Consider the following 25,349-nt stretch of genomic DNA (forward strand, 5'->3'; position numbering starts at 1 on the left):
TATCCAGAATATGATAAACACTTATAGCGCTGAGATGTACTCTAACTGAAGTAGCTTTAACACTAGAGTTGGAAAGTTAGAGGAGATAGTCCAGAACTGACAAGAGAACATGTATCTGGATGTAATGATCACACTGTATTGCAAAACAAATTCACTTGAAGCAGTAAAACGTTGAATGGAAGGCTTCAATTATGTCAGACACTGATGCAGAAAGAGTAAAGTATCTTATCACTGGGAGAGAGACTACATCGTGAAAGCTAAGGATCGATCCTTTGGTCTGTGTAGGTATGGTTGGAAAAATTTGAAGTGTGATGGGTTTCCATACACTGAGCTGGAGAAGGAGAGGGAACCATGGTTGTTGTGGCCACTAAGGTGCTATAAGAATCATTGTGGCTCAGTCTTGGCAAAGTTTGAATAAAGTTTTCCCTAGAAGAGGAGTCGGAGGGAAAGCGTACAGAAATTTGTGCATCCGATCTAGAAGGAACGCACTGGAGTCCAAGCCATTGGGAGTATAGATTCTGGAACAGTATATTAGAACTTTGTGAGAGGAAGCAAAGAGATCTATGCCTGGAGTCCCCCAGATCAAAAATATCTGACGTAATACTGTTGAGTGACCATTTGTGAGATTGCATAAGTCTGCTTAACCAGTCTGCTAAGACATTCTATTTTCCTGTTAGATAGATCACTTTGAGAAGTATGTTGCAAGGTCCAGGCCCAGGTCCAGATTTGTATTGCTTCTTGACAAAGGGAGTGATACCCCATGTCTCCTTGTTTGTTCACATAGTACATGGCTACCTGGCTGTTGGTACGAATAAATACTACTTGATTGAGGAGACAATCTTGGAATGTGCAAAGATCATTTTGGATTACTCGAGGCTCAAGGAGAATGATATGAAGAGATTTCTCTTGACAAATCCAGCTGCCTTGAGTATGGAGGACGTGGATGTGGGCTCCCCATCTGAACATGGAAGCGCCCGTAGTCAATACTGTTTGATGTGGTGGAATCTGAAAGAGAAAGCCTTAGGATAGACTGTTCAGTGTCATCCACCACTGAAGAGATCGATGTAGTGCTGCAGTTATCTGCAGTCACTGAGACAGTGGATCAGAGGTTTGAGACCACTGGGATGAGAGCATCCACTGAGAATCTCAGATGTAGATGCGCAAATGGAGTTACATGCACTGTGGATGCCATATGACTTAGGAGACATCATTTGACATGCAGTGAAGCTCTGAAGAGAAGAGACCTTTTGGAAAATCTGAATGCGGTCGTGTAGCTGCTGTTGTGGTATAAATGCTTGAATCTGAGCTGTGTCCAGATTCTGGACTCCAGAAACACCCCAATAAACTCCGGAGTTTGAGAGGACTGGAGATGGGATATCTGGTAGCTGACTGCAAATCTTAGATGTTTTAGGAGATGCATTGTTGAATTCATAGCTAAATTTAGTCTGTGATAGGGCCTTAATCAACCAGTCATCTAGATAAGGGAACACATGAAAGCCATAAGTGCTGATGCTGGGCCAAACAGAAGCACCCTGTACTGGAAGCGAAGATATTTTCAATGACTGGTAGAATGGGAATGTGTGTGTAGGCTTCTTTGAGATCTAGAAAGCAGAGCCAGTCATTCTTGTCCAGGAGGCGTAGCGGGGGTCCCAGAGAGGCCATACAAAACTTCTCCTTCACTAAATATTTGTTGAGAGCACGAAGATCCAGAATTGGACAAAGGTTTCCGGTCTTCTTTAGAATTAGGAAATATTTGGAGCAGAACCCTCAGTCCCACTCCAATTGAGGAATCTGCTCGATGGCACTGAACCAGAGGAGGACCAAGAGCTCTTGTTGGAGAAGAGTGTTCTGATGGAACTTGAAACTATGCCTCTTAGAGATGGCCGAGACCACCGCGTCCACTACAGGCAACTTCAGAGTGTCCCTAACCTCTTCAGGAATGGGATACAGGCGGGCCATGGAGCGTGCAAAATGAAAGGGAGCTTCTGGCACCGAATATCCTGATGCATAGGAAAAGAGCATGAAGCAGAGTGGATCCCCTTAAGCAAGAGGTCCACCATACACGAGGCCTCTAACATAGTGTCCTCAAAGTGCAAAACCGAGGAGACCTGAAGAATTAACTCATGAAGCTCTTCCCGCTGAAAAATGCGCACCAGACACATCTTCGCCAGCTGTGGGGGGGAGGGGGGCCTCGAACCCTTCACTGGCGGAATCCAACCCCCCAAGAGGATCATGGAAATCTCCCTAAGGGTCCAGGTCCTCATCAATAACTTCTTGCTCCTCTGGGCAAAAATCCTCATCCCAAGAGACCCTCGGGTTTGGATGAGAGAGGAGGGGGGCAAAACCGCTGCTGTGTGGGGCCGCACCGTGGAAGATATTGAGGGCAAACACCTCCCCTCCCAAGAGGACAAGGAACCTCCAGCACATAAGCTTTACATAGTGCTAACAAATTCAGAGGGAAGACCCCCGGCGGCCCCAAGGGACTCCCTGCCCCAGCAGTGGACCCTGCCATACCATGCCCCTGTATTCCCAGAACAGGGGGAAGGTCACCTGAGGTAACTGAGATGAAGGAGGAGGTTCCCGCCGAAACTGGACCTGAAACTGTCAAAATCGGAGCTCCTGCAGCCTGCCACGTCTGAAAAGCCTGGGATTTTCCTAACACTGAGGCCGAGGAACCGACCGACGTGAAAAGGGAATCCCCAGCCATTCCAGCGGCAAGGGATCTCTGACCGTTGGGGAACCCTCCGCGTAGGTGTTGGGGGAAGCCCGGGCTTCCCCGCGATCCAAAGCCGACTCGAGAGGTACATGTGGCGGGATGCCCTGGCCACCGGCATCCGCTGCCGACGAACCTACCCCACCGCTCTGGCCTACACAATGCTTGCACAGTCCGGCCGCGAGTACCTCGTCTGGAGCAAAATCAGCATTTTTTCACTTTAAAAGTGCTCATTGTGCTGAAAACTGCCCTGGCTGAAAGAAAAGTGCTGGTTACATGAGAAAATACAGTAAAAAGGTAGTTTTAAAGGAAAATTAGCCCTTTAAACCGGCACACTTCAGGATTTTTTTTTTTTTACAGAACAGACTCCATGGCTCTCAAAGCTGGAGGGCTGACCAACCAGGGGGCCAGGCCGCCAGCTGAGGCACCTCTACAAAAATATGGGGAGGTGGAGGAAGGTGGGGGGAGAGACCCAGCTAGAGACCCACCGGGTTTAACACCCCAGAGGTCAGACGGATCCCCAAACAGGACCCGTCCAAATTCTATCCGGCACAAAAGGGGAACCAGGAGTCCAAAAACAAAGTTCCAACAGTACTAAGAGGGGAGCCGATCTAGTCTTACTACCTGCTATGGAGACAGACCGACTGGGTTGCTAGGGGGGAATCTAGCCTGATATACAAGTTTGTGCTCAGTCTCCACCTGCTAATGCAGTGAGGCATATAACCCATTTGTAAGGACTATACCGGTCTACCAAGCGATACAGAATAAGGTGCTGTTTCGATACCCAGCAAAAGTTTTGTTTTTCAGGCCAGTAAAACGAACTAGCAGGGCCATGTGGGTGCATAGACGTCATTTTCTTTAACTGATACTTCAGCAATGTTGCCAATCCACCATTTGTTATCATATATGTATGCAACATAATAACCAGGAAGCAGTTGCGATTTCTCAAGCACGACATTTTGAAGATGCGGACTCCAGAATTGCACAAAATATTCTAAATGACGTCTCGTCAAAGTCTTATACAGGGGCATCAATATCTCCTTTTTCCTACTGGCCATTCCTCTCCATATGCACCCTAGTATCCTTCTAGCTTTCGTCGTCACCTTCTCAATCTGTTTGGCCACCTTAAGATTATCACATACAATCACACCCAAGTCCCGCTCTTCTGTCGTGCACATAAGTTCTTCATCTCCCTAAACTGTACTGTTCCCTTGGGTTTTTGCAGCCCAAATGCATGACCTTGCCATTTCTTAGCGATAAATTTTAGCTGCCAAATTTCAGACCATTCTTCAAGCTTCGCTAGGTCTTTCTTCATGTTATTCATACCATCTAGGATGTAGACACCCCGGATAGTGTGAATAGCATGAAGAAAGACCTAGAGAATCTTATTCGACAGCTCTCCAACAATATAATTTATAAAAATGTTAAAAAGAACGGACCCAAGAACAAAGCCTCGAGGCACACCACTGCTAACATCCATTTCCTCAGAGCGATCTCCATTGACCACTACCCTCTGTTGCCTTCCACTTAACTAGTCCCTGATCCAACCCGTCACTTTGGGACGTATCCTGAGGGCACTCAAGTTTATTTATTAGACGCCTGTGTGGAACACTGTCAAAGGCTTTGCTAAAATCTAATGCACTCCTCTATCCAATTCTCTTGTCACCCAAAGAAATTGATCAGATATGTCTGACAAGACCTACCTCTAGTGAATCCCTGCTGCCACCCGGTCCTGTAATCCACTGAATTCCAGAAACTTCACCATTCACTGTTTTAAAAGTGCTTCCATTAATTTGTTTACCACAGAAGTCAGACTTACCAGCTTGTATTTCCTACTTTTCCTTAATTCCACTTTTGTGGAGCGGGATCACACCCACCCTTCTCCAGTCCTCCAGTACCACTCCCGACTCTACAGAAGCATTAAAAAGATCAGTCAGTGGATTTCCAGTGATGTCGCTGAGAGAATGGTCGGGTAGCTTTCAAGCTCCGGCTTGACTCATGCATAATTTGCCTCCTTAACACAACAGATTTCCACTTGTTAGAGGAGAGAGTTTCACTATAGTGGAGTGAAAGCACAGTTACTTACCGTAACAGGTGTTATCCAGGGACAGCAGGCAGATATTCTTAACTGATGGGTGACGGCACCGACGGAGCCCCGGTACGGACAATTTTAGAGTGACTGCACTCTAAGAACTTAGAAAGTTCTAGTTAGGCCGCACCGCACATGCGCGAGTGCCTTCCCGCCTGACAGAAGCGCGCGGTCCCCAGTTAAGATAAGCCAGCTAAGAAACCAACCCGGGGAGGTGGGTGGGATGTAAGAATATCTGCCTGCTATCCCTGGATAACACCTGTTACGGTAAGTAGTAACTGTGCTTTCACTCCCAGGACACGCAGGCAGCATATTCTTAACTGATAGGTGACCTCCAAGCTAAGAAAAAGAGGGATGGAGGGAAGGTTGGCCATTAGGAAAATAAATTTTGTAAAACAGATTAGCCGAAATGTCCATCCCGTCTGGAGAATGCATCCAGACAATAATGAGATGTGAAAGTATGAACTGAGGACCAAGTAGCAGCCTTGCAGATTTCCTCAATAGGAGTTGGTCTGAGGAAAGCCACAGATGCTGCCATAGCTCTAACCTTATGGGCCGTGACAGAACCTTCCAGTGTCAGTCCGGTCTAAGCATAACAGAACGAGATGCAAGCAGCAAGCCAATTGGAAATCGTACGTTTAGAAACAGGATGACCCAACTTATTGGGATCAAAAGACAGAAAAAGTTGGGGAGATCTGTGAGGCTTAGTGCGCTCTGAATAGTAAGCCAAAGCACGCTTACAGTCCAAAGTATGCAAAGCCTGTTCTCCTGAATGAGAATGAGATTTTGGGAAGAATACAGGTAAGACAATGGACTGGTTAAGGTGAAAATCAGAGACAACCTTAGGGAGAAACTTTGGATGTGTAGGCAGAACCACCTTGTATGATGAAAAACAGTGAAAGGTGGATCTGCAACTAGTGCATGTAACTCACTGACCCTCTTGGCAGAGGTGAGAGCAATAAGGAAGGCCACTTTCCAATTGAGAAATTTGAAATGAGCTGTGGCCAATGGTTCAAAAGGAGGCTTCATTAAGGCAGAAAGAATCACATTAAGATCCCAGACAACAGGAGGAGGCTTGAGAGGTGGTTTCACACTGAAAAGCCCCCGCATGAATCTGGAAACTAAAGGATGAGCAGTAAGAGGTTTTCCGTGAACTGGCTCATGAAAAGCAGTAATGGCATTGAGGTGGACTCTGATAGAGGTAGACTTGAGACCAGTTAGACAAGGAAAGAAGATAATCCAACACTAGTTCTACTGCTAAGGAAGTTGGATCATGATGATGCAGAAGGCACCAGGAAGAAAACCGGGTCCACTACTGTTGATAACATTGAAGAGTGGCCGGCTTCCTGGAAGCATCAAGAATAGAACGGACAGGCTGAGAAAGAAGTGAGTGAGTCGAGCTCAGCCCGAGAGATACCAAGCTGTCAGGTGCAGAGACTGCAGGTTGGGATGTAGAAGGGACTGCTGATGCTGAGTAAGCAGAGAAGGAAACACTGGAAGAAGTATGGGCTCCCTGGAACTGAGTTGAAGGAGAAGGGAGAACCAATGTTGCCTGGGCCACCGTGGAGCAATGAGAATCATGGTGGCTTTGTCCCTCTTGAGTTTGAACAAGGTTCGGAGCATGAGAGGTAGAGAGGAGGAAAGGCATAAAGGAATCGACTGGTCCAATCCAGGAGAAACGCATCTGCTGCCAGACGATGAGGAGAGTAGAGTCTGGAGCAAAATTGGGGCAGTTGATGATTGTGAGAAGCCGCAAAAAGGTCCACTTGAGGAGTGCCCCATTGAGCGAAAATGGACTGGAGAGTCATTGGATCGAGAGTCCATTTGTGAGGTTGGAGAATTCTGCTGAGATTGTCTGCTAAAGAATTCTGCTTTCCCTGAATGTAGACAGCTTTCAGGAATAAATGGCGAGCTGTCGCCCAAGACCAAATCTTTTGGGCCTCCTGACACAACAGGCGAGAGCCCGTCTCACGCTGTTTGTTGATGTAGTACATTGCAACTTGATTGTCTGTGCAACGTAGTAGTACTTGAGGAAAGAGGAGATGCTGAAAAGCCTTAAGGGCATAAAACATCGCTCTGAGTTCCAGGAAATTGATGTGATGTCTCTTTTCCTGGGCAGTCCAAAGACCCTGAGTTTGGAGATCGTTCAAGTGAGCTCCCTAGGCATATGGGGATGCGTCTGTGGTGATAACTAGATGATGAGGAGGCAGATGGAACAGAAGACCTCTGGAGATATTGGAAGTTTTTAACCACCATTGCAGAGACTGTTGAAGAGACGATGTCACAGATATGTGTCGCGAACAAGGATCCGTCGCCTGGGACCATTGAGTAGCTAGGGTCCATTGAGGAGTACGCATGTGAAGACGTGCGAAGGGGGTGACATGAACTGTCGAAGCCATGTGACCCAAGAGTATCATCATTTGTTTGGCAGAGATGGAAAGCTGTGGAAGCACCTGCTGACAGAGATGAAGAAGGGTCTGAAGGCGGTTGGAGGGGAGAAACGCCCTCATGAGAACAGTGTCCAATATCGCTCCAATGAACTGAAGTTGCTGAGTAGGGATGAGATGTGACTTGGGCAGGTTGATCTCGAAACCCAGAATTTGGAGAAACAGAATGGTCTGGTTGGTGGCCTGAACTACTTCCTGAGATGAAGGAGCCTTGATTAACCAGTCGTCCAGGTAAGGGAAGACTTGGAGATGGTGAGAGCGTAGAAAGGCAGCCACCACAATGAGACATTTTGTGAATACCCTTGGAGAGGAGGCTAGACTGAAGGGTAACACCTTGTACTGGTAATGAGAGTGATTGATTAGAAATCGGAGGTACTGTCTGGACATCAGATGTACAGGGATATGAGTGTAGGCTTCTTTGAGATCCAGGGAGCATAGCCAGTCGCACTGAGTGAGAAGAGGATAAAGTGTTGCAAGAGAGAGCATTTTGAACTTCTCCTTGTCCAAACATTTGTTGAGATCCCTTAGATCTAATATAGGCCTGAGGTCTCCAGTCTTTTTGGGGACTAGAAAGTACCGGGAGTAAAATCCCTGCCCCCTCTGATCTAGAGGAACTTTTTCTATGGCATTCAGAAGAAGAAGGGATTGAACCTCCTGAAGGGAGGACTGAGACGTGTTGGAAGCAGACTCTTTTGGAGGACTTGCTGGCGGAAGAGTCTGAAAGTTGAGGGAATAACCATGACGGATAATGGAGAGAACCCACTGGTCTGCAGTGATGAGTTCCCAACGGTTGCGAAAAAACTGGAGGCGTCCCCCGATGGGTTGAGGCAGAGGAGATGAAGAGGGAAGACTGGCTATGTCCTGGAGAAGGAAGTCAAAAGGGCTGAGTAGCCTTATGCTGAGCAGCAGGCTTCAATGGTTGTTGCTGCTGTTGACGAGCCTGCTGCTGCTGTTGCTGACGTTGCCTCCGAGGCTGGGTAAGAGGAGGATGAAGAGGACGAGCCGAAAAACGACGTTGGTAAGACGTCTGCTGTCGAAAAGGACGAGTAGGTGGGGGTTTCTTTTTGTTTTTCAATAAAGTATCCCACCTAGTCTCATGAGCAGAAAGTTTTTGAGTGGTGGTATCTAGAGATTCTCCAAACAATTCATCACCCAGGCAGGGAGCGTTAGCGAGGCGGTCCTGGTGATTCACATCAAGTTCTGAGACGCGGAGCCAAGCCAAACGTCTCACGGCAACAGCCATAGCAGTAGCCTTGGAGGTCAGTTCAAAAATATCATAGATGGAACGGGCCATGAACTTTCTGAGCTGGTAAAGACTAGAAGTACATTGTTGGAATGAAGGTATCTCTCGCTCCGGTATGTACTTTTGAAAAGCAGGTTTCAGGTAGAAAGAAAAATGGAACACATAGTTACCTGATCGATTGGCTAGCATAGCGCTCTGATATAACCACTTGCCAAATTTATCCATGGCCTTTCCCTCTCTGCCAGGCGGGACAGAAGTGTATACGCTAGAGCCTGCAGTTTTCTTCAGGGTAGATTCCACAAGCAAAGATTCATGTGGGAGCTGAGACTTGTCAAACCCTGGAATAGGAATAACCTTGTAAAGAGTATCGAGTTTTCGAGGGGCTCCTGGAATGGTCAAAGGAGTCTCAAGGTTTTTATAAAAAGTTTCCCTCAAGATATCATGTAAGGGTAACTTTAGAAACTCTTTAGGAGGTTGATCAAAGTCCAAAGCATCAAGGAATGCTTTGGACTTTTTGGAATCAGACTCCAATGGGATAGAGAGTGTTTCCGACATCTCCCTGAGGAACTTTGTAAAGGAAGTCTGCTCTGGCTTACTATCATGTTCCTGAATAGAGGGATCAGCCTCATCAGAGGAAACTTCATCATCGGTCCCAAGAGGTTCATCAGAATCATCCCATAGGTCAGGGTCGCGCATCGAAGGAAGGCGGCCCTGGGAGACAGGAGTGGATACATCTCCATGTCTGGTCTTGCGTACCGACTTGCCTGATCGCATCGATACTGTTCCTGGGGAAGTATGTAAAGCGGTATGGAGGTTCGGGTCAGCGAACGGTACCGGCTCGGAGACCGAGTGAACCGCCCGACACAAGGCTTTCAGTTCCGCCGAGAGAATAGGCATGGACACCGAAGAGGCAGAATGTACCGGTGCAGATAAAGTCGATGCCGACAAAATAGGCTGTTCGACAACCGGCACCGAAGGCTCAGACGGTACAGACACTGGAAGGCTCGGTGTCAAGAGAGCCGGGAGGAGTTGCTGCAACTGCTCCTTAAGTTGGACTTGGAGAATAGACGCAATGCAGTCATCCAAAGATGGCACCGGTAACGCTTTTCTTTTCTTCGGTACCTGTGGTGCTGCTCTACGCTCAGGGGATGATGATGCCGATGACGAGGCACTCACCTCAATAGGAGCGGAGCGTTTACGCGGCCGGCGCACGGTCTGCAGGGCTTGGCTCACTGCTTGGTCGACCGGCAGGCACAGCACTGTAGGGGATGGCTTCTTAGCCGGCTTACCTGGGGGATGCAACGCTGAAGACAGATCTTGCGGTGTCGATAGAGCCGGCGCCGATTTCGACGAAACAGCCGATGTCGGGGTCGATGTCAGTGGACCCTCCATAGCGGCACCGAAAAGAAATTGTTGCTGAAGTTGGCGATTCTTTAAAGTTCGTTTTTGGAGAGAAGAACAACGGGTGCAAGACGAAGCCCTATGATCCGGACCCAAGCACTGAAGATACCAATTGTGCGGATCGGTCAAGGATATAGGGCGTGCACACTGCTGACACTTCTTAAAGCCCGATGAAGGGGGCATGAAGGGAAAAACGCCCGCCGCAAAATCGAAGGTCGAGGCTTCGATGTTGCCAATCGAAAATCGGGGCCGATCGAAAAAAATTAGATTTTTTTTTTTTTTTTAAAACAATAAAAGGGATAAATATAGTGAAAAAATTTCACAAAAAACGCACAAGCGGGAAGGCGAGGAAAAAGTTTCAACAGCCGTTGAAAAAAATGCATCTTCTTAGCTCTGTGGAAACTAAGAAACTGGGGACCGCGTGCCTCCGTCGGGCGGGAATGCACTTGCGCATGCGCGGTGCGGCCTAACTAGAACCTTCTAAGTTCTTAGAGTGCAATCATTCTAAAATTGTCCGTACCGGGGCTTCGTTGGTGCCGTCACCCATCAGTTAAGAATATGCTGCCTGCTTGTCCTGGGATAATATAGTGACTAGCAAGAAATTGCGTCCAGACTTGCAAGTGTTTGATTTTTGCGTAGGTGAATCTTCTGAGTTAACAGCCAGCAAGATAGTGATGGGTTAGAAGGGAGGCGATCAGGTCAGCAGTCCCATTACGTTGGCTGAAGATTGCTTACCATCAGCTTCAGATATTACATTGGTCAGCAAAGAGGATCTTCAAATCTGGCTGGTGGATATTAAATCCTCCCTGGCCGTGTTTTAAAAGTGGGATCGGGGACAATATCAAAGGCCTGCAAAAAAAGCTGGATGACATAGGCCAACATTTGAACGATTTTGAGGAAAAAGTTATTTCCCTTGACCGGCTTACAAAAGCACTGTGAGCCGGCTTACAAGAGCACTGTGAGCAGTTGGATGCTACTACCGAGGACTTGCTATTAAAAACTGAAGACAGCAAAAATAGAGCACATCACAACAATCTACAAGCCTGAGGGGTTCCGGAGCACATGGTGGAGAACAATGTGGCCACACTCATGCAGTCTGTGTGCCATCAATTTTTGAAAGCTGCTGATCCAGAAATGGACTTACCTGCTTTGGACTTTGAGCAGGTTTACCAGGCTATGGAGCTAAGAAATATGATCATGTTTCACCTCTCCTGTTCAACACACACTGGCTACACGTTGAACATAGAATTAGTTATAAAATCTTACTTTTAACTTTTACAACACGTTCAAACAATCAACCAGAGTTCATTGGACTCTTAATTCCTTACAGGCCTTCTACATCGCTTCGTTCAATGTCACAGAATCTCCTTGTTGTACCATCACTAAAATCAATCAACACGTTGAGATCCAATAATTTCGCTGTCACTGCACCTTCTCTTTGGAATTCACTGCCTAATCATTTATGCATTGAATCCGTATTAAATCAATTTAAATCAAAATTAAAAACAATCTTGTTCCAGGATGCTTCTGGACAATAACTTTCCTTTTAAGAACCAAAACAAGCTTTATAGCTTCTTACCCGTACCTATTGTTTTTCCCCTTTTGCTATGCTCTTTTCCTCAAAGATTGAAGTTCTAGCCCTTCTTTCCCATCTGTGTGGTTAGTTCATATGTTTTGTTATATGTTTTATTAACCTACCCTGGTCTTGTTTAGTATTTCTAATTTTAATTTGTTTTTATGGAATTTTTTACACTGTACACCGCCTAGAAATTTGAATAAGCGGTATAAAATTTTTTTAATGAAACTTGCTTTGGGGACCTTGGGATTTAGTAGCGTGCTTTCTTAGATTCCCACAGAAAGAGCAAATTTTGCAAGCAACCTGAAAGGTTGGACATATTACAATGGAGGGAACAAAGGTGGAATTGTTTGCAGATATATCTTCTATCACCTTGTGCTGCCGGAGGGAGTGCCGCAAAATCACCCGATGCCTACAGGATCACATTATTCGCTACAAGTGGCATTATCCTTTCGGCCTATCCTTTGTGGTAATAGACAATAAACTGCACAGAGTGTCTTCAGCATCAGAGGCTCAACAATTACTTGTGTGCGCCAAGAGGCAGTGTCGAGGACAATCGGGTCTCAATTTGTGCGGTCCTCAAGGCCAACACTGGCACTGGCACAAAAGCAGTGCCTATAGTGACAACCAGAGCAGCAGGCAGGATCGTTGGATCAATCCATGGGCTCTACTTGAGGATTTCGTTTCTCTCCATGTTGGATTTGAATTGTATCCTTTCTTTCTTTTTTTTGGACATATTACCAATCCAATCCAAAGTTTTATATATTAGGTCTTTCCCCAAAGGGGACTCGATCCGGTTCACAAAATTAGCCTAAAAGGGTAGGAGAAAACAATAATTAAACAGGAATATAACTATTACAATCTATTATTCATCAGTTAAGAATTTCTTAAACATATACGTCTTCAAAGTTTTTCTGAAACATGTCAAAGAGGAAAAGGATCTAATTTCTGAAGGAAGGTCATTCCAGATAACGTTTGAATACCCTTAAAAGATGGGAATGCTAATTTAAATTTATGTATTCCTCTAGTAGAAAAGGGATGTTGTAAATTGAAGAAAATGTAAGTAATGGGGAAAAAAAAATCTCATATAAACTTTTAAATTCCACACTAGCACACTTGAACTGGACCCTTCAATACACCGGAAACCAGTGTAACGCCCTCAGCAATGGAGTAACATGATCACATCTTCTCTTACCAAAAATTACCTTGGCAGCCTTATTCTGAATAAGCTGTAATCTCCTTAAAGTGCTCTTAATTAAACTGATGTAAAGTGAATTTGCATAAACCAGATGACCTAATATAATAGCCTGCACTAGCACGGCAAAATGATGTTGTTGGAAAAAACAGCGTACCTTCCTCAAGATCCATAAACTAAATAAACATTTTTTCGATACAATATTAATTTGATTAGTCAGAGAGCGTAGACGAACCCAAGAATTCTAGATGAAAATTCAATCTTCAGAATATCACCAGAAATTAATCGTATAGAAGAAGATAAGTTACATACAGTAGAGCCAAACCATAGGAGTTTAGTTTTAGTGGTGTTTAACTTCATACGTAAAGAGGAAGCCCAATCTTGAAGTCTAGAAATGCAAGAGTTAATGTCAACTGCTAAATTCGACAGTGATGGATCAACATCAAGTAAGATGATTGGAGGTAGATAAATTCAGATATTTTAAAGTCGTCATATATATATTAAATAATATGGGGAACAAAGGAGACCCCCTAAGGTACCCCACAAACAGGAGACAAAGATAGAGAATTTACCCTCAGCGTGTACTTGATAAGATCGTAATTTCAAGAAACCATTAAACCAATTCAGAACACTATGATCCAAACTGATATCAATCAATAATTGCATTAAAATATCATGATCAACAACAAAGGCTGCAGAAAGATCGAATTATAACAAAATAGCACATCGACCATGAATCAAAAAATTCTGAGCTTTTGCAACTAGTGAAATGAGAAAATTCTCAGTACTATGATTCGGAAGGAATCCATGTTGGAATGGAAGGAGATAATCCAAAAGTTGCCTTGAAACAATGGATTCCAAAATCTTTGTTAACAATGGTATATTAGCAACTGGGAAGCCAATGTTGGGTCCAATTCAGAATTTTTTAACAAAGGAGTAAGTATAATACAACCCATGTCTGATGCAAAAAAAAACAAAAACTGTTGGTAAGAATATAGTTTACCAACATTGTAAGCCAAGAAATAACAAATGTAGGAATATTACAGAAAATGTATGAAGGAACAGGGTCAAGTAAACATTTTTTATTTAACTTAATTTGGCACAGAGCTTCAACAATTGACATTCTGTTAACATACTAAAATTATGCCAGTATCTTATCAACTGGAACCTCATTGAAAGAGTCTTCAATACAAGGTAGATCAAATAGCCCTGAGGTATTAGAAAAATATGACCTTATAGATAAAATTTTATCATTGAAAAAAGTAGCCAATTGTTCAACAGAAGGTCTAGTAAGCTTATCAGCCTGACCTGATATTGATGTAATAGATTTCCATAATAAAAATAAGGCCTTATTTTGATCTTTTGCTGTATTAAGCTTATTAATATATTTTCCTAGCCCTAATAATCTCATGATTATATTCCTTTATCTTCCTTCTCCAACAATCCTTATCTATTTCTGCATTGCTTTTTTTCCACTTCCTCTAACTTTCTACACATCTGCTTGAGTAGACAATGGTTAAGAGTACCAAAGGGCATTTTTCTTATGTAAGACCTCCTTGGTTTTAATAGGAGTTAATGATTCAAAAATTAATGCAGATTTTTCAGTCCAAATTTTTAAAATTCTATTCACATCAAAATCGCAAGGAGAATTAGGTAAGATCTGCATCAACTGTTGTCAAAAGCTATCAGAATTAATTTTACTCCGTATCTTAATTGTTTCTTTTCGGGGGTCGTTTTGAATCTTAGACAATAAAAACAGGAGTTCTAAAATAGCCCCAAAAATGATCCGTCCATGGCTACTTATGCCACTCAATTTCCAAAATTGAAGATCTTGAATGATTAGAGTCTGCATAGCAGATAATATCTAAAGAGTGGCCAAGAACATAAGTAGTGAATGGTGTAAATTTAAGACCTAAAGAATTTAAAAGAGATTTAAAACTAACCACATCATTGTTTTTCTCGACCTAAAGATGGAGGGGATAAGGATGACCAGGGAAGGGAAAGCGGAGGAAAGAGATGCCAAGACCATGGGAGGGAGGGAAAGGAAAGCAAAGCAGCTACCAGACCATGGAGGAGGGGAGAGATATCATGGCATATGGGGGGAGGGGGAGGAGGCAGATAAGGAAGGAAGGAAGGAGAGAAAGGAAGGAGAAGAGATGCCAGATAATGGAGTGGGAAAGGGAGAGGAGAGGAGAGAGATGCCAGGGCATTAGGGGAAGGAAGGGAAACTAAAGGAGACAAAATGCCCGACCAGAGGGAAAGAAAGGAGAGGAGGTGCCAGGGAAGGAGGGAGATGCCAGGGCATGGGGTGAGAGAAGGGAAGGAGACAGAGATGCCAGGAAGGAAGGAAAGGAGAAGAGAGAGATGCCAGAGCATAGGGGAGGGGGTGAAGCTGAAATGAATCATGTACAAAGGAGAGAAAGGATATACAGTTTATTGAAGGGACATAGAAAGAGGGAAGATGCCATATGGAACAGAGAGAGGGCAGACACTGGATGGAAAGGGCAGAGAGGGTGGATAGTGGATGCAAGGGACAGAGAGAGGGTGGACAGTAGATGGAAGGGGTAGAGAAAGGGCAGAAGCTGGGTGGAAGGGGCAAAGAGAAAGGATATGTTGCATGGAAGGGAGCGAGGACAAACACTGAATAGAAAGAAGAAAGCAAAGAGAAGATGATTAAAGCAGAAACCGACAAAAGGTAGAAAAAAAATTTTTTGTTGCTTTACGTAGAATCAAGTAGTATTGTAACTGTATTGATTAAAATTTATAAACAGGAAATGGAAATAAGGCAATTTTTTTGGGACTAAACCCCTTTCCTCAGGTCAAGGACCATAAGAGCAGTATACTGTACTGCAGGGGTGCCCAAATAGTCGATCGCGATCGACCAGTAGATCGCAAAGGCAATTTGAGTTGATTGTGTTGCCTTTGTGATCTTTTTCTTCTTGCCTCCCCGAACCAGGCCAGGCGCGTACAAGCGCCGGACTCACAAGACTTCACCTCCGACATCAAGTTCTGGTTGGCCTGGAACTTTCTCTCCAATGTCAGAATTGGAGGTGAAGTCTTGTGAGTCCGGCACTTGTACGTGCCTGGCCTGGCTCGTGGAAGCAGCAGGGAGAAATAGTCGTGGTGGCTTGGGGGGGGGGGGGGGGTAGGGAAAGAAAGGCAGAAATAAAGAGGGGGGCAGGGGGAGAGAGAAAGAAAGAGAGACAGAAAGAAAAGGGGAGGGGTAGAAAGAAAGAAATATTGGATTTACAGTCAGGAGAAGGAAGTGCAACCAGAGACTCATGAAATCACCAGACAAAAAGATAGGAAAAATGATTTTATTTTCAATTTAGTTATCAAAATGTGTCCGTTTTGAGAATTTATATCTGCCATCTATATTTTGCACTATGACCCACTTTTACTAAACCGCGATAGTGGTTTTTAGGGCAGGAAGCCTATGAGTGTCGAGAGCAGCGCGGGGCATTCAGCGCAGCTCCCTGTGCTAAAAACCACTATCATGGTTTAATAAAAGGGGAGAGGGTATATTTGTCTATTTTTGTATAGTTGTTACTGAGGTGACATTGCATATTTTAACATCATCTGCCTTGACCTCTGAAAAAAAAAACCCCGAACACAAATGATAATTAACATTTTCTCTGCGTACAGTGTGCTTTGTGTTTTTTAAAATTTTATTGCTGGTAGATCATTTTGACTTGGGCATTTTAAAAAGTAGCTCGCAAGCTAAAAAAGTGTGGGCACCCCTGCTGTACTGCCTTGAAGAAAGATTTGGCCTCTGAAAGCTAATTGAAAATGGATTAGTCCCCTCAAAAAAATGGTATTTTCTTATTTCTCATTATTTGTTTTATTTCTGTTTGTTAATTTGTAAAGTGGTGATTGTTATGTGGCAGTTTTTTTCAAATTTACATCTACTGTCTTTATATTTTGCACAGTATTAGAGGACTTGTCACTGTTTCTGTGGTGTTGCATTGTATGCAGAGTCTGGCTTCTTGGTTCAGTTTAACTTTTGTCTACATAGTTCTATTTTTAGTTTGTGATTATTCCATATTGGGCGAGGGTGTATCTGTCTGTGTGTATGAAAAGGACATGGCTTTCTGTTAGCAATGACTGTACAGGATCAATTGACTGTGCAGGATCTGGCTTGTTTAGTTTTACAATGCGTGTGTTTGTGTTCTAGTGCTCACTGCAGTGTTTAAGATGCTGCTTTTTCCTAGGTGCACCCTTGTTGTGCGACTCATAGATTATTACTTAAAATATATTTTTTATATAGAGGAGGGGTTATTAAAAAATGATCAGCACTGGCTGTCATATATACTAGGTACGCCACTGGATTTAATGACCTATTCTAACTTTACTGTTGATGTAGGTGTTGTCCCCCACCCCCACATCCCCCAACACACACTATAAAGAATTAAATTAAAGTTGTATTAACATCGAGCAGCTTTCAAATGACATAAGCAAATAAAAATAAAATATTTTTAATACATTGCTAATTATTACCTGCTTCTTTACCTAAACTGTTCTGCCCTAGCTCTCACTTTGCACTACACTTCCCCCTCCCTATTTGCGAATTCCGTATCTACAGATTCGCTTATTCGCGGTTTTAAACCAAAAAATGCATTTTCATTTTCAGACTATTTTAAGCCCTGTAAGCCCCCCTTAAGCCTTACCTGGTGGTCTAGCGGGTTTTCGGGGCAGGAGCGATTTTCCCACGCTCCTGCTCCGTGCAGATCGCTTACAGGAAATGGTTTGAGAGACTACGGGAGCTCAAGGCAGCCATTTCCTGTGAGCGATCTGCATGGGGCAGGAATGTGAGAAGATCGCTTCTGCCTGAAAACCTGCTCGACCACCAGGTAAGGCTTATGGGGGAGGGGGGTGCTTTCAGGGCTTAAAATAGCTATGGGAAGCGAGGGTTGGGGCAGAACCGGTCCAAATATTATTCACGTTTTTTTTAATATTCGCGGGCCGACTCTGCCCCTAACCCCTGCAAATACGGAGAAGGAAGTGTACAGCAAAAAAAAAAGTAGCAGATAAAGATCAATCACACAGGTCTCCTTCAAGACTCAGTAACACCTCTCCATAAATTATGTGGAAGAGGTCTGGAAGTGGGGATCGCATCTATTTCATATCCTCAGTGAGACCTCAGGAAGGAACCTAGTGATCAAACATTATTACAGGTGCTGTAGAGCCATTTCTTGTATGACTAGATGAGCAATATTTATCTTTTTATTATAGTTGTTTAAATTCATGCAGAAATAAATGGCTAGATTGAACCTAATGACTTCATTAACGCATTTCCCTTTTTTAAACCTCTATACCATTTGAAAGAGGGCAAATATCTAATTATTCCCTTCTAGAATTGGATACTTCTTAAATTTAGTAAAAATATTCTGGCACAAGTGTCAATCCTTAAAAAAGGAAGTCATATTGAGCATTGGAAAATAATAATAATAAAAATAGTACACATTTAGGGCTCCATTTACTAAGCTGTGATAGCAGTTTTAGCGTGCGCTTAGTGTGTGCAGAATTGCCGTGCGCGCTGCGTAGTGCAGGAGTTTGCGCACGCTAAAAATGCTAGTGCACCTTAGTAAAAGAGGGGGTTAATTTTCCCCACCAACAAATTTCCCCATCCCGCCTCACCCGGCTACTTTTTCATGCCACCCGGCTGGAAAAAATTTCTGGGGAGAACACTGGGGCTTTTACTCACCTGGGGGCTTTTATCACACTGCCCCATTGTTTCTAGTTTAAAATCCTCTTTAGTAGATTAGCCAGCTTCCTGCCAAAGACACTTCTTCCCTTCTCTGATAGATGCATATCATTCCTGCTCATTAGCCCTTGGGAAATCATTCCATGACCAAGGAAGTCAAAACACTCTCGATGACACCATCTACTTAGCCACACATTCATCTCCAGGATGCAAGCTTCGCTGCCCTGGCTTTTAACTTTGACGGGGAGGATGGATGAGGGTACAACCTGCATACCCGACTGCTTCACCTTCTTCCAAAGCCACAAAGTCACTTTTGATACGTTTGAAGGGTACCTGGCAGTATCATTAGTGCAAACGTGGATAAGCAGTATCAGATAATAGTCATCAGGCTTGATGAATCTTGGTAAGAGACGAAACATGGCTCTTGCAACCCTAACAGCACCCTTTGGAGAGTCCCAATGCTCCAAGATCAGAATGCTCACCTCAGGATGGCAGAGAAAGGAGGAAGACTACAAGCACACACCACATAGGGGTTAGCAAGTTGGTCATCATTGTAAGTATCTCCCAGATCAAGATCAACCTGCCCAAGAACAGTGGCTGACTGCGATTAGGTTGTGTCCAAAAAAGCAGCACCAGCAAAGGACAAGACCAAGGCAGAGCAGGAATGCACAGGCAAAGAATGGCTGTTCTGAAATGCATCCCACAGATATTTCATGAAATCCATGAAAGCCTCTGGACCCTGGGGCGCAGTCACCCTTGGATGACTTCACCTTGCATTTCTTGGGCTGTGGAAGGTCTGCATCCATTTGTGTGGAACTTTCAGTAATGCCGAGCTCCAAAAAAAACAGAAGGCTGCCCAAACGGGCTGGCCGAGCATTTTGTCACTTGGTCAGGGGAGAGGTTAAGCTATGTGCTGCCCGCTCTTCCGGTTGCGCTACATGACACGTGGTGCAAGGATGCTCCTGAAGCGCTAAATTTGTGCAATCCTGGCAATAATTCACAATAGGAGAGCCTAAAGACTCCATCCCAACAAGTTATGAGACAAAAATTGCAGTTTTGGAAGTGCATGGAGCTTCTGAGAAAAAGATCGCTAGAAAAATAAAAAAACGTCTATTGTCAAGAAATTAATGGCAAAATCACAATAATTTTCAAATATAACAAGTCACAAAGACAGCAATTTTAAGGATTTTTTAGGTGGAGGAACACAGGGGGCATGCAGAAATCTTCAAAACTGCCACACACACACACAGGCTGTAGTCAACCTCACTCACTGTGACCTGTGCTGGAAATATGCAGCAGCCTGCCTCAGCCCTTTTAAAATAGCTAGAATCAGAGAATCACTGCCTCATGCCTGGCATGCCTCTTCCACGGTGATCGTTTGGCTGCCAGTCATAGTACCTCCACTCTTGCGGACCTAAGGATGCGCTCAGGAAAGAGTGGAAGCGAAAAAAAAATGCAGCCAGCACCCTGTGAGTCACCGCTGAGTCTCCTAGGTGTACCTAAGTACCTACACTCAAACTTCTGTTCGGCAGTAGGAGGAAAAACGCAGAGACGACCCCAAGCTCCTAAGAAACCAATGCAGGCTGGTTAACAAATACCCTCTGGGATCGGCCTGTCAGCTGCAGACCGAAGTCTGTGTGTTCTCAACACAGGCAGAGCTTAAGAATCGCCTGAGCACAAAGAAATCCCAAAAGAGATGAAAACACTGAATAAAATAAGAAAAAAGGGAAAACAAAACAGAAACACTTTTTCAGGCATGTGTGCAGAAGGAAAAAACTACAGGTGGTGCTAGAGCTCCCAGTGAAGTAGAGGAGAGTCATAGAAAAAATTTGGAGTGGATTCCTTCTGCATATGGCACACAGCCATTGGGAGATAACCCACTTGTCTAGAATGTCCAGAATTCTACAGAAATTTACATCTCAAAACATAACTCACCTTTGAAATAATAACTAATTCTCTGAAACAGCAAAACTTTGTAGGTGATGGTGTTTTTTTTTTCAAACATCCTGTTGGGTTTATTTTATAGCCTCTTCATCCATCCCACCCACTTTGCCCTCTCCTACCCACACTGGCGCTATGGTGTAAACAAAATAACCAAAAAAAGAGACTTCCTCTCTCTGTTAAATCCTAGCTCATGTTTATGGTCTAATACCATCTCTGGCAGGATACACACATTTCAAATCTGACATATTGTAATCACAAAACAGAAAATAAAATTATTTTTTCTACCTTTTGTTGTCTGGTCATTATTCAAATCATGTTGGTCCCAGGGTCTCCTGCCCATTTGTCGTTTTCTTCTTTCTCCATGCTAACCATTCATCTTCCATCTCTGTAATTCCCTTCAGTTTCCCTTCCCTCCCCCGGAGGTCTGGCATCTACCCTTTTTTGTTTCCATCCCCACAGCTGCAGCGATGGACCCCACCATCCCCAGATCCACCATCTCTCCTTTCCTCAACTACCCTTTAGTCCAGCATCTCTCCCGCACTACTGCAGGATCCACCATCTCTCCCTTTCTCTTCCCAACTACCCTTCTATCCAGTATCTCTATCCAGATAGGGATGAACAAGAATGCCCTCTTTATGCAAGGCCGCCGCCATGACAACCATAATCTTGGTGAACGTTCGCGGAACTATGGCCAGGCAAAAGGGAAGCGCACAAAACTGATAGTGCCATCCCAGGATCGCAAAGCAAAGGAACTTTTGATGGGAGGCATGAATCGGAATATGAAAGTAGGCCTCCTTCATATCGAGAGAAGTCAGGAATTCTCCTGGCTAAACCGCCAGAATGACAGATTTTAGAGTTTCCAGATGAAAAGATGGAACCCGGAGCGCCCTGTTGATTCCCTTCAGATTTAAGATGGGCCGAAAAGACCTCTTTCTTGGGCACAAGGAAGTAAATGGAATACCTGCCAGTATGAAACTCCTGAGAAGGCATTGGAACTACCGCTTTGAGGTCGAGCAACCTTTGTAGCGTCTGCTTCCATGCCACCTTATAAGGAGAAGATAGGAAGCGATCTGACAAGGGCCGGGAAAACTCCGTCCCGAATCACCTCCAGGACCCATTGATCCGTTGTGATCTTGGCCCACCCCTGGTAAAATTCCCGCAACCTTGCGCCTACCAGCACCAGGGAAGAGCCCACAAGGAGTAATTGGGCAGGGCGGGCGGCGGAGCAACCGGCAGAGGAATCATGCCCCCGATGAGCCTCTCGACAGGACTGCATGTGCTGAAAGAAACAACCCAGGGGAGACCCGGTAGACAGAAAGGAAGCTGACCTAAGACCAAGGCGGTACCAATGCCCCAAGCAATGCCCCTCCCCCGTGCAGGCAGGCAAGCATGGTCTTCAGGAAGTCAGAGCACCTTAGAATCAGTCAAGGTCTGTACCAACTTGTCCAGATCCTCGCCAAACAAGAAAGACTCCCGAAAGGGAAATTTCATACGTTTCGCATTCGACGCCACGTCCGCTGACCAAGCCCAGAGCCACAGGGTACGACTAGCAGCCACACCGAGAATCATGGACTTGGCCGAAACCCACAATAGATCATACATGGCATCTGACAGATAAGAAGCACCCATCTCAATCTTAGCTAACTCCTGATCAACCAAGGACCAGTCATCAGACTCCCAGTCAAAGACCCACTTGGACCACCGAGCCACAAGACCTCCAAGGCAGTCACATCAAAACTCTGGTTAAGAAGGGGCTCGAACCTACGCTCTTCAGAGTCCCACAAAGCCAAGCCGCACCTGAGGAAGGTCACCTGAGGCTGCAGACAAGATGGAGGAGCTTCCCGCCAAACCCAGCACAAAACCCGCCAAAAAAAACTCCCCGAGGCCTGCAGTGGCTGAGAGGCCTGTACTGTCCCAGCTGCTAAAGCAGGCAAGCCGGCAGCAGTGGTAAGGGAATCCCCAGCATAATCAGCGGTAAGGGAAACCTTATTTCCCTGACCATTAGCAGCTGGGGGGAATACCTGTGTGGCGGCGAGAAAGGCACTTGCGAAGGGGATCCCTGGACACCAGCACCCGAAGCAGACGAGGACTTCCCTCTGTGGCGGACGGTACACCACAAGCATAGGCCGGTCGCCTCGACCTCGTGTCTGGAGCACAATGAGCACTTTTTCCCCTTTATAAGTGTTCATTGTGCAATTCGCGAGTCAGCTAAAAGAAAAGTGCTGGATAGCAATAAAAATAAATTACTGAAGGCTTCCCTTCAGACTGGCACTGCCTCAGGATTTTTTGAACAGACTCCACTGGCTCTTTAAGACATATGCCGCCAGTATCGGTGGCAAGGCTTACAGATAAGGAACCTCTACAAAAATTTTGGGGAGGTGGAGGAAATGGGAGGGACTTGACCCGTCGAGTGTGACACCCTCGAGATAGGATGGACCCCTGAAAGGGTTCCCCCAAGCTCGGTCCGGCACCAGATGGGGACAAGAAGGCCACTAAACAACTTCCAACAGCCCTACACTAAACCAGGGAAGACTGCAACAGCTTACCACCACCTGCTGAGATTGAGAGCAGACTGAATGTATTAGGGACTGCACAGCCACTTGTACTACAGCCAACAGTTTTTCTCAGTCTCCACCTGTTGGTCATGGTGAGCTGTGCCGGTCTAGAGAGACACTGAAGAATTTGCCGTTGGCACCTGCAACACTTTTTAAACCCAGTCAACGGCCGGGACATCAACGGAAAAACAGCCTCAGCCAAATTAATGGCTGAGGAAAACAACAAGGCCTCGACAGGCAAAGCCCACGAGGTGAGGACAGCGAGGAAAAAGATATCCTATACTATTTTATTTTTTTAACACAAATAAAACACATATCTAAAATATAAAGAAAAAATATGACAAATATATGTGTGAGCAGGAAGGCAAAGGCAAAAATTGAACAATGTTCCAAAAATACGACTTCTTAGCTCCGCGGAAAATGAAGAACTGAGGAGCCGCAAGTGGCATCGGGTAGGAAGACACTCGCGCATGCGCAGTGCAGGCAGTTCGCAAACTTTCTCAAGTTCTTAAAATGGCAATACACTTTTAAAGCTGTCCATACTGGGGCTCCAGGGATGACATCACCCACATGTGAGAATATGCTGCCTGCTTGTCCTGAGATAATGTATTATAGACAAAGACACTAACTTGAAGCAATTTTTTACTTACTAATTTTGCTTGCTGTGCATTCACTGGATCACCATACTGCAATAGAGCTTGAAACTGATTATTTTTTGTAAATGTGATGATCTTCAGGACAGCTCCAAATTTAGAGAATATCTGTCAAATAAATAAAAGTAAGTATGTAGCCCCAATATTCTACATGAAATCTAAGTTAAAGTTATAAAAATAATAGCAACATACTTGGTGAAGGACATCAAGAGTTACAGGATAGTACATGTTGTCAATAATTATTCTGAGAACAGGACTCTGAGCTGCTGTTGCCATACTCTCACTCACTGCAGTCCCACTTAGAGAAGAATTTGATGTTTGTACTGCTGTTACAGCCTGAAGTACTGCTTGCGCCCGCTAAAACAAACACACACAAAAAATAAAATAAACCAGTCTATTTCAAAATATAAAATTCTGATATTTCTATTATTCCTGATGATAAAATAGTCATATGAATAAGAAAACATAATGACTGGAAGTGCTCATTTATTATGTCTTTATGGTTGGTCCAAAACAAAAAGTCACACAACCTGCAACAATTTCAGACTAAAAAAACTGGTCAGGTGGGCTCCAACACAATTGCTGGGTAAACCCATAGACAGGGAGGTCCTGAATTCTAATACAGTAGATCCAGGCATATTTGCAGTTGGACTTTCCCAACTAAATAAGCATCAGGCAGCTTTGACACTGGTTGAGAAAAGTGCATAGATTGAATTTAGAAGTGTGTTTAATCGTTTCTAAAAACTGATTAATCTCATAAGTTTTTTCACCTTGGTTTAGGGATCAGTTTAGGAAAGCAGCATGGATTTGGTGTAAAGCTAAGTCACTCAATCAAAAAAGGGTATGGAGGACGAAGCATACGAATATAAGTTGGGCTGCAAAAACCTGAGGGAATGGTACAGTTTAGGGGGTGAAGAACTTATGTGCACGACAGAAGAGCGGGATTTGGGTGTGATTGTATGTGATGATCTTAAGGAGGCCAAACAGGTTGAAAAGATGATGGAAAAAGCTAGAAGGATTCTAGGTTACATAGGGAGAGGTATGGCCAGTAGGAAAAAGGAGGCTATTGATGCTCCTGTATAAGACTCTGGTGAGACCTCATGAATGCACCTTCAAAAAGATGGAGTTGGTCCAGAGGAAGGCTACTAAAATGGTATGTGGTCTTCATAATAAGGCTTATGGGGACAGACTTAAAGATCTCAATCTGTATACTTTGGAGGAAAGGCAAAAGAGGAGAGATATGATAGAGACATTTAAATACCTATGTAATGTAAATGCACACGAGACGAGTCGCTTTCATTTGAAAGGAAACTCTGCAATGAGATGGCATAGGATGAAGTTAAGAGGTGATAGCCTCTGGCATAATCTAAGGAAATACTTTTTTACAGAAAGGGTGGTAGATGCATGGAACAGTCTCCCGGAAGAGGTCGTGGAGACAGAGACTGTGTCTGAATTCAAAAGGGCCTGGGATAGGCACATGGGATCTCTCAGAGAAAGAGATAATAGTTTCTGCGGATGGGCAGACTAGATGGGCAATTTGACTTTATCTGCAATCATGTTTTATGTTTCTAAGTTGACGATGGTGACTTCTTTTCTTAATTATTAATTATCAAAAACTCCAAATCTAGTATTTGAGGTGTGGTTACATCATGGAGCAATACAAAGGTATTATAATATTATTCATTTTTATTTTCTGTTCTTTTCCTAATTCCTAGTAACTTCTAACATTCTATTTGCTTTCACTGCCACCAGCGCACACTGAGCAGAGTTTCAATGTATCATCAACGATGACACCTAGATCCTTTTCCTGGGCAGCAACTCCTTATTAG

General features: G+C 44.4%; 1 protein-coding gene across 12 annotated transcripts in view; it reads right to left on the minus strand.

The window, feature by feature from the left end:
• Positions 1-25,349, minus strand: part of PTBP2 (polypyrimidine tract binding protein 2) — a 232,300-nt gene that overhangs the window by 85,438 nt on the left and 121,513 nt on the right. For all 12 annotated transcript variants that reach the window (XR_004536579.1, XM_033915943.1, XM_033915944.1 and 9 more), the window contains 2 exons: positions 23,713-23,877; positions 23,518-23,628 (listed from right to left, as the gene is read on the minus strand). Coding sequence is in view for 11 of the 12 variants with exons in the window: in XM_033915943.1 (XP_033771834.1) it covers positions 23,518-23,628; positions 23,713-23,877 (276 nt within the window). In the remaining variant the exon portion in view is untranslated. The remainder of the gene's footprint in view (positions 1-23,517; positions 23,629-23,712; positions 23,878-25,349) is intronic.

Source organism: Geotrypetes seraphini, chromosome 12, assembly GCF_902459505.1.
Source record: "Geotrypetes seraphini chromosome 12, aGeoSer1.1, whole genome shotgun sequence".
Lineage (NCBI taxonomy): Eukaryota > Metazoa > Chordata > Amphibia > Gymnophiona > Dermophiidae > Geotrypetes > Geotrypetes seraphini.